The sequence below is a fragment of the Diceros bicornis genome, chromosome 24 (assembly GCF_020826845.1).
Source record: "Diceros bicornis minor isolate mBicDic1 chromosome 24, mDicBic1.mat.cur, whole genome shotgun sequence".
In the NCBI taxonomy this organism is placed as follows: Eukaryota; Metazoa; Chordata; class Mammalia; order Perissodactyla; family Rhinocerotidae; genus Diceros; species Diceros bicornis.
In genome coordinates this window covers 14608890-14619121 of record NC_080763.1, presented here as the reverse complement: position 1 = coordinate 14619121, position 10232 = coordinate 14608890, and the positions used below count along the sequence as shown (strand labels likewise).

General features: G+C 37.8%; 1 protein-coding gene across 9 annotated transcripts in view; it reads right to left on the bottom strand.

Annotated features, from left to right (window-relative positions):
• Positions 1-1079: 1079 nt before the first annotated feature.
• Positions 1080-10232, bottom strand: part of FUT8 (fucosyltransferase 8) — a 298401-nt gene continuing 289248 nt past the window's right edge. For all 9 annotated transcript variants that reach the window (XM_058567138.1, XM_058567146.1, XM_058567145.1 and 6 more), the window contains one exon: positions 1080-2093. In XM_058567138.1, coding sequence (XP_058423121.1) covers positions 1776-2093 — 318 coding nt within the window. In that variant the 3' untranslated portion in view covers positions 1080-1775. The remainder of the gene's footprint in view (positions 2094-10232) is intronic.

Below are 10232 nucleotides of genomic sequence, written 5' to 3'. Positions count from 1 at the left end.
TTACTGGTGTTCTGATGACAAGCAAGATTGGAATTAGAAAATAACTCATATTCAAAAGTACCTCTGCTCAGTTGGAGACTTTTGTTTCAAATGACTTTTTTTTGTACTAAAACTAAGTTGCTTACTGACACTATAGGTAGGTAGTTTTTGTACTTTGGGAGACTTGAATGGAGAGGGATAAAGAATTTAGGTAAGTTTGGTGGGGAGATCTTGCATGCAGGTATTTTCATTTAGTGAGGATGTGAAGGACAGAGCTTTTCTGTCTAGGATTCCTGATATTCAACACTAGGCCTGCTATTGATTCCTACATGGATCAAATTTTTCTTTCAGAAGGTAGAACACATGCTATGAAATACTCCTGCCAGGCATCTAAAGGAGGCAGGCTACAGAAAACAGAAAGTGTTTTTATAAGGAGAAAAGCGATGTTCAGAGAGAAAGCACAGAGAGCATCAAAGTCTTATCTTCTGAAGTGATTCTAACATGGAATTACTAAAAGGAAGTATTTGGAAGAGATAATCCCAAGTCCATTTTTGATCTCACTCTGGACCTCTCTCCTTTGTTCACCAAATTCTACATACTGTGGGACATGTACTTTGGAAACAGAGTCAGCTTCCCAACTCCAAAGACTCCTGGTACTCCCAAAAGCAGGACGTGATAGGAAAGGGCACAAATTGATTCCTGGATAAAACAACAGGACCCAACTCACAAAAAGTGACATAAGCCACAATTAGAAAGGTTACCAACAAGCCTGAAATTGTTAATTTTGGAAATGGAGGTGATAGTTCCTCTAGGGTCAAGGGGTATGATTATTTAATTCAATTAAAACAAATAAACAAACAATGTTCAAAATAAGGGCATAACAGCTCCCAAAGAGTGTTCTTGGTAACTTTGTAATGTGCACCAACTAAACTCAGTTTTCAGTATTAAAATGGACCAATGACTCTTTGAGCTAAGATCTGATTAGTCACTCAATCAGGAACAATAACAACAAAAAAGTAAAGCAGAAAAACTATAAAACTCCTTTTTTTTCCCCACTATAAAGCTGACCAACACAGCATCCAATGATGTACAATTCTAGAGACTTTACAAAATTCCTCTTTTTAAAATTTATTTTTTGTTATCAAAGAGAATGTCCAGAAACATTGAGTACTAAAGAATCTGTTCATGGCATTGTTTTACAAAAGTTCCTAATCGAGTGTGAATGTTTTATTTTTTGATGTATCCTTCACTTATTAATAATGAGGTGGATGAACTGATACAATTACTTAAAAAAAAAAATTCCAGACAAAAACATCCATTCTCATTCTGAATCTGTTGATTGGAGTGAATTCAGTGGTTACAATACCACCACTGGCTAAGAATCAACCTCCCCACAGTAGGGAGCTGTTTGGGTCTTCTCATTGGGTCACATAGGTCTCTCAGATATAGGCACCATGTTTGAAGTCTCACACAAAATGTCTGTGTCACTTAAATTACACAATGTGGCAGTGCTTGTTTCATGGGGACATAATCTTCAAAGAAGGGGCAAAGTAGAAAACAATCTGTTTGCATGTTATATGTGAGTACATTATTGGATTGTGCATGGGTTTGAGGGCATTGTAGCCCTTGTTAAAGAGTAATTCCACCAATGAAGCATCCGTCAGTTCCCAGTTGCTCCTGGTGCTGAGGGTATCTACTCATTTAACCATGTATTGTTAGGTCAGGGCCTTCTTCATCCACTGTTTGGCTCAAATGGTTTGAACTGAGTTTGGATGTCCTTTTCTTCCATCTAAGCTTTATTTCTCAGCCTCAGGATATGTGGGGTACTTGACCGTTTCTATCTTCTCTCGGACTTTGTAGGAGGGATATAGGCCCGTCCTTCCCAGTTTTCTGTTGACACCTTTAGAATAGCCATCCCAATGATTTCCAGCCACACCAATGATATCTCCAGGTTCCATGGGGATTTCATCTGCAGTTCGAGGTTGGTGAGGATAAATGGCAATCTGGTTGTGGGCATTTTGGCCCCCAAAATAGTAGATGTCATCCAAAGAATGGAAGTTTGCAGAGGCATCAGGATGCAGTGTTTGCATGATTTCATAAGCAACTCGACAGACCTTGGGAAAGAATGAAAAAAAATTTGTTAGCATATGTAAGATCTCCTTTATAGCACTCTGAAAGCCTTTGGCCAAAGAGACTAGGACTAGACTAGGACTGACAGGATGAGAAGTAGTGGATTCTAGTCAAGTTTTCAGTCTATTTTTTCTTGGATGATGGCACAAGTCATTCTTTTTTTTTTAATAATTTTATTTATTTATTTATTTTTCCCACAAAGCCCTAGTAGATAGTTGTATGTCATAGCTGCACATCCTTCTAGTTGCTGTATGTAGGACGCGGCCTCAGCATGGCCGGACAAGCGGTGTGTTGGTGCGCACCCGGGATCCGAACCCGGGCCGCCAGCAGTGGAGTGCGCACACTTAACCGCTAGGCCACGGGGCCAGCCCAGTCATTCTTTATCTTTGTGCTTGTATCTGTTTTTTTTAAAACATAGAAGATTATTACAATTAAGGTCTCGGGGACAAAAAGAAAACATATATAGTGCAAAGTACAGTAAGAATATTAATCCGTTAATTTTAATAAACATTTATTAAGAGCCACACAGTGCTCCATATTGGGCACTGGTGGCACAAAAATGAGTAAGACACAGTTTGTGCCCTTGAAGAATTTAAGGTTTAGGATTAGGATTATAAATACTTTACACAAATGCCGCTGCTCCCTTTCCTTCATTCAGTGCTAATCAATTGCATACTCTTTTCACCTAATTTGGACTTGGTCTCAGAACTCTTCTCAACAGAGACTCATGTAATTACTGACAATCAACTAGCATTGGCAAATGGGCTAAAACATATCTGCCATTTCTGTTCCAAAGAGTTTTAAGTCTGTTGCGTAGATAGTAGTATTCTAGGAATGAAATAAGATGGACTAGCCTTTGGGCAAGATGCATCTACCTGATACATTTAAGGCTACTTAAATGATTCCTCTGTTCAAAGAATACCTACCATGCCCATTGGATGGCAGCTGAAATTCCACAATCTGAGCTTCATTCCTTGAGTTTAAGGCTTGGTGATCAAGTTAGACTAAACTATCTTCACGGAGGTATAACATTTTAAGCAGTTAATAAATATATTCATTATAGAGTAAATGGGTTTCAGAAATTTTTCTAAGAACAGGAGAAGACAGAAGAGAGAACACTATCATTGTGCTTAGAAAATTCTTCTATTATACATTGTGAACAGAGAACTCAACTCAGGTCAAATATTCCTAAATCTTAACTGATTAACTCAGTTAATGAAGTTTTATTGTCCCTGTACCAATACTTTTTGCATTTATTTAAAATGATACTACTAATAGGAATTGTTAATCTGCTCAGTGGACCACTTTAGGATTATGCAGTAGTTCTTTAAAACTCCAGCATTCACGAGATCAAAAACCGAATGGAGATGCTCATTCTCAACTGTTATGAGCAAATGGAATCTGATTAGGGTAATCATCGCCTTAACTTCTTAAAAAATCTGAATTTCAGGAACTTGAGGAGTGTTTTTCAAATGCTATATGTAATTTGCAAATGAAACTAAGTCTAAACAGTATTTTTAATTTTGCAATAGGGACTGAAATACAAGAAGATTAAGTGATCTGCCCGAATTCTAGTGCTAAAATTTCAACTAGACATAGAACCAAGACAATGACTCTGCTTTCAAGTTTGCCACTTGGTAAAAAAACTAATTTCAAATTGGGAATGTCACGACACAATTGAGATCACTGGTAGAACACTGAAACTCTAACAAAACTAGGCCCAAAGAGATTTGGAACTTGAACGAACTTCAAATCCAGCCAAACGCCCAAACAGGGCAAGTAAAATCAAGTAGACTCTGAAAACAAAGAAACTAAACAATTAAAACAAAGCAGCTCCAATAATAGCAAAGTACAATAACAATAATAGAAAAGTACAATAACAATAATAGAGGCTAATATTTACTGAGTTTTTGCTGTCTGACATTGTTTTTAGGTATTATCTAATTTAATCCTCTCAGTAGCCCCATAAATTCTAGCCCCATAAATTCTATCATGCTCATCTTACTGAAGTCAAAGGTCAGTTAAGGAGTTTGCCCAAGGTTACACCATTATCAAGTGGTAGATTCAGATTTTGAACCCAGGCAGTCTGAGTACACTTGTTAATTGCTAAACATGTTTTCTCTTGTAGATCCTCTTCTCCATGTTCACGCTGTAACACCAGAAAGACATAACATAAGGCCAAGTCCAACCTTAGGCAAAGCCGAGAGTCTTCTTTTCAGGGCCCCTTCACCCACTCTGCAATTATCCTTAGCCAGAAATGCAAAACCTTGTATTGCCCTTGGGATGACCACAATGCCCACTGTGGCAACGAACCCTGATGTGTTTTCTCCTCTTTACTATTAAATGTTTCACTCTCGTAAAAACAACATTGCCCTCAGTCCCATACTCTTAGGCACCTGCTTTCTTTCTTTTTTTTTTTTTTTTTAAAGATTTTATTTATTTATTTTTTCCCCCCAAAGCCCCAGTAGATAGTTGTATGTCATAGCTGCACATCCTTCTAGTTGCTGTATGTGGGACTCGGCCTCAGGATGGACGGAGAAGTGGTGCCTCGGTGCGCGCCCGGGATCCGAACCCGGGCCACCAGCATCGGAGCGCGCGCACTTAACCACCAAGCCACGGGGCCGGCCCTGCACCTGCTTTCTTTTGGGGGGATAATCCTAATAATCAGTTCATGTTTTGGTATCAATAGTTGCAGGTGATGTATTTTCTTAAGCCAAAGAAATGATGAATGGTAGAAATTACAGACACTAAGGTGGGCCAATATAAGGGCCCTTTATCCTTCTCATAATAATGGTGATAATGATAGCAGCTGATCTTAATGAACACTGATTGTGGTCCAGGCAATGTTCTAACAGTGCGCTTGCACACACACTCCATTTCTCTCAACTCATTTAACTCTAACAACAACTCTATGAGGTGGTTACTATTATTATTCATATTTTATAGTTGAAGAAACTAAGTCACAGAAAGATTAAGTAAATTTCCGAAAAATAAAAGAATGAGAAAAGGAGCTAGTGAATGGCAGAGCTACAATTAGAACTCTTTCTGGCTCTCAACCATACACTAAACTGCCTTAGGATAAGTACCTAGAACAGTGCCTGCCACAAAGCAGGCACTCAATAAGTATCTGTTCAATTAATACTGTTCCCTGCATAATACCAGTCCAGCAGTGGAGATGCAAGTCTATGGATGATATTTAACGCATAAGATTCATATATAACATTCTGAGTAACTAAAAATTTTTCTCTATATTAACCATGGGGCAATTTACTGAAGAGGGCTAGAAAGATTACTATAGTGTCGATGTTGGCATTTAATCACCCTAGGCTTCTTCTCTGGGCTTTACAAATCAAATCACATGGCAGGTAAATGAAAGCTTTCAGTTGATGTCAGTACTCAGGTTTGATACTACTTGACAGCATGACTGAGAGGGGTCTACAGTTTGTGAAGCTGTGGCTGGCCACATGTAGTACGTTTTATTTCATTCTGTGCTGACATGGCACCATATTATTTTTAGAACACCACTAAGCACATGATAATGGGTAAGAGCAAACCTCCTGGCAAAGGATAAAACACAGATATGACTGTATCAAAAAAAACTAACCAACAATTAAAAAGGGTTGAAGAAGGTCAATTAGTCTGAATTTTATCCCTGAGGAGCAACCAGCTGAGTTTGCATGAGCCTCCAAACCTTTCTCAGAGCAGATGGGATCTTGTTTTTTTGTCAAAATAGACAGGGCCAGGAGGATCTCTTAGCGTGAGAAGTAGAAGTGAGTTCTTGTCTCAGTAGGTGATGCTGGGAGATCTGTGTACTCTTCTGTAAACTACTTTGTTTTGCTATTCAATGAGAGAACAGTATTCACTGTTGTTTCATGAGCCATACCTCAATGGAAACTCCTATCCAGAGCCATCTGTCTGGAATAAAATGAATGTAGCACCTGGTTTTTCCCTCTGGGCTTTCCAAAATCTGATTCAAAGTGTAATGAGGCCAGGTGTGTTGTGTATGGATTTGGAATTAGATAAGAGAGAGTGCCACGAGAATGCTGTATAAGTGCCACAAAGGGAAGTATCACGGGAGGAAAAAAGTAATTTTGTCCTATGGTGATTTTAATGGTTGAAACTACTGAACAATGTTGACTGCTCCTTAAACAATGTTGATTACCCTGGTCGTGGGGAAAGCTTAGGTTCCACGCAGTCATCACCCGCACTGGACAAGGATAACAGTTCTTAAAGAGAGTAACCAGTAACACTCAGCACAGTCATTTTCTCTGTGCCAGCATATCACCTCAACTCTATTTTATTTAGCTTATTGAAAGAGAACATCACCATATAAGGTAAATTTTCAGAAATAAAAGCTCTTCATTCCCAAAGTGTGAGTGATAAGTAATAGTATTTGCTGTAGCAAATGCAAGTAAACTTGTTTATATGTTGACTTTTGGGAAATTAATCTGCAGACTTTCCTGTATATGCCCACGCATGCTAGAAAATGAGAGAAGACTAAAAGCCTTACATCCAGAAAGGTGACAAAAGAATAAAACATTGAGAACCAAATCTCAGCCCAGAATAAAACATGGACAACCAGCTCTCAAACTTTCCTTGATGATAATCTCATATTCTAAGAGATGTTTAGAAAGGGACGAAAGTTGACTGTCTTCTTCATTATGCTTTGACGATCCTGAAATTTTAGTCATGTGAACTTTCTCTCTCCTGTATACTATCCTTTGAGGACTTTTATACTATACGACAATAGTGAGAAAGAGTTTATCTGTTAACCATGAGCTATTGTAGACAATTCTGGAAGAATGAGATGCCATCCTAGAAGGAAAAATGCAAGGCTTGATTGATGTTTGAGAAACTGCAGACACGAATGTCATGGCACCTTAATCAGGATTCCTCATAAGGTTTTGGGTCCATTCCCCTCAGTCTCAGGGCTTCTGTTCTTTCTTTGTTTCATATCCGTAAATGAGAATTATCTCTTCTTAAATGAAAAGTTTTTAAAAGCCAATAATGATTCTACTCTCTAATTTTGTTACTATTGTTGCTCTTAGTTTTCTGAATCCCTTCATTAGAGCTGTTTCTCAAAGCCAAATTTGTCCTAAAAGCCTCATAAATTGAAGAGAATAATCCTCAGGATTTAATCTGAAAATTAGAAGCAATATTAACATTTTCCAAGAGCATTAAGTAAATTTTGACAGCTATGCAATCACATTCCAAACTATTCAACCAAATACTCTACTCTTATTCTGTGTTACTGGAAATTGCCTATGCCCAAAGCATCTACTTTGTCATTTATTTTCTTATTTAAGAAACCATCTTAAATCTGAAGCAAAGAAATGATAGTTGGAGAAATAACAGCTATTGACAGTTGAGTTGTATGGGCAAAATATCAAAGATTTTTTTGAAAATACTGCTTATCAAGTTTTGGAACCAGTTTTTATTACTCTGGAGTCTCATTTACAGAAGTGGTTGTAGATGCTCACTCTAAAGACTCTGCAAGCAGAGGCTGAAGTCCTTCAATAGCAGGTTTCATACTCCTTCCAAAACATGAGAGCATATATTGGAAATGGGGCCATGTAAAAAACAGCTGCTAAAATAAATACTGTATAATCTCTCTAACAGGCCAAGATATTCTTATATCTATTCCTGTATAAATAGTAATAGCAGCTAACATTGTATTTAACACATTGCTAAGTACTATTCTCAGTGCTTTACATATAGTAACTCTTTAATCCTCATGAAAACTCTATGCAGTAGGTATTATTATCACTGTTTTTACAGGCAGGAAAAAGTCAGTGATAGGCTAAGTAATTTGTGCCACTAAGGGGTCAAAGTTGGATTTAAATCCAGATATTCTGACTCCAGAGTCCATGTTACCACATTCTTATTCTCTGCCTAGTGAAGTCAATGGCTTGGCATTTTTTTTGATGCTATCAGTGACTTTTTTTTCACATTCCATTAACAATGAGATATTTCTGGGGCATTTTTCAAACAATTCCGACTTTGGGTTATGGCAAGGGAACCTCTACAATCCAGCAACCAATTTTATTCACACTGCAAAAATATTAAACTGTACTAAATACCTCTTTACTAAAAATATTTGCAAAAAATATTAGGGTACAAGTGAGCCCAAAGATTTATCACAGAACGTGGAATTATTCCACAATCTCAAATGCTACAGCTGTTAGTCATCAAGAAACATACGTGATAACGGAGATGATCACATTTAGCAAACTGCTACTCACTATATAAATGTAAGGTATTGTTACTGTTAAACTTTTATTCTGAACCCTAACATAAAATGTTTTGAGGTATTCAAGTCTATTTTGAAATTGAAAATATTGTTTGAGTTTTGCTTTGGTTCAAATGAACGGAAGTTATTTCGGATAAACTTTGTCTGATTTGCCAAGAACTTTTAGGAACAATATAACATATAAGCACGAATCTCATTCATTTGGATACAAAAAGTCCTCTCAGCACCACCCTTTCTTCATATGAACCGCCTCTCTGGACCCCAGGTCTGGCGAACACACTGAGGCTAATATTATGCATAACATAGAACACAGTAGTATGAACAACATGCTCCTCAAGCCTGGACAGATTTCCGCTATCATGAAATGACAGAGGTCCTGATTTCTGGGTCAAAATTAGAGTTATGAGGATCAAAACTTGAACAGCACACCCTTGAAAAGGGGGAAAAAAAGCATTTTCTTTCCAGAATGAGCCTAATGATATTATTAAAGAGGGCTGAAGAAGGAAAAGCAAAGCATAGAGCACATCCCTGTAATCTTAGCGCCTACCTACATGCAAGGTTGGTAAATGTTTAGACATGTATATCATTTATTTAATTTTAGAGCTTTAAAACTAGAGTAGCGTTTCTCAACAAGGGCGATTTTGCCCTCTCCCTCCCCGCCCATGGGACATTTGCCAACGTCTGGAGACATTTTTGGTTGTCACAACTTAAGGTGGGGGTGCTATGGGCCAGGATGCTGCTAAACATCCTACAATGCACAGGACAGCGTCTCACAACAAGTTATCTGGCCCAAAATGCCAATAGTACTAGGCTGAGAAATCTTGGACTAGAGGAACAGACTTTAGGCAGGCCTAAAATTTAGGCCTATGGAGGAGGTGGTACATCTGGGAAAGTGACTCTTGATTCACTCATTCTAACAGTAAGCATTCAAAAATGTGTGGAGGTTGTTACTAGATATCTGCACCTGTTGATCACATAGGCACATAGCCAGATTCTCAAAAACAGTTGAGAGGAACCAAGTAATTATAACTCCTCCCAGCACCCCCCATAAGAATGGAAAAGAGAGCTTCTCAAAGACAGAATCTTCACCCCAACTAGGGAGAAACATCAGCAGTGGAGGTCTTCATGGGAACCTGAAGGCCAAGGAAGTTTTTCCTTGTGACTAGGTTTGCTGCTATGTGACTCCTGTTCTGTATAGCTGTCTCTGGATAGTGAGGTGTACTCTTATTCCATGTTGAAGGAACTTACGTAGCTTTTGCTGGAGTAGGTATCTTTCCAACAATCATATCACCATCCCATTGTGACAATGTGCATTGTCACATAATAAAAAACTGTCCATTTCTTTACACTCTCTGCAGTATATTCCCATAAAAACGATGTGGCTTTCCTTTTCATATTTTCTTTTCTCCACTTCTTCTAAGGTTTTAGGCATTCATTTATCTTACATGACTTATATTTCTTGGTAATTATTATCTAGTTTTTCATGTGAGTATTTTGCTCATTAGATTCTGGACTAGGGTAAGATCCATATCTTCAATCTCCTTTGAAATCCCCTCTGCACCTAGTATAATTCTGAGCACAAATAGTCATTAACAGCTTGTTGAAAGAACTAACCAATAATATGCACATAAACGGGAGAGCAGAATAAAATCCACAGTAAATACTGCTATGCTGATATTCCACTGGGCTTATAAGGCTGATTGGACCATTCATAAAAACACATACACCAAACCAATTAATATATAATTATCTGCAACAATTAAATTCAAAGAATGATTATAATATGGTATTGCTTAAATTTAACGTACAATTTTTTGCTTGGTAGAAATGTAATAGGACTTGAACAGGAATTACATTTACTCTTTCTTATTTT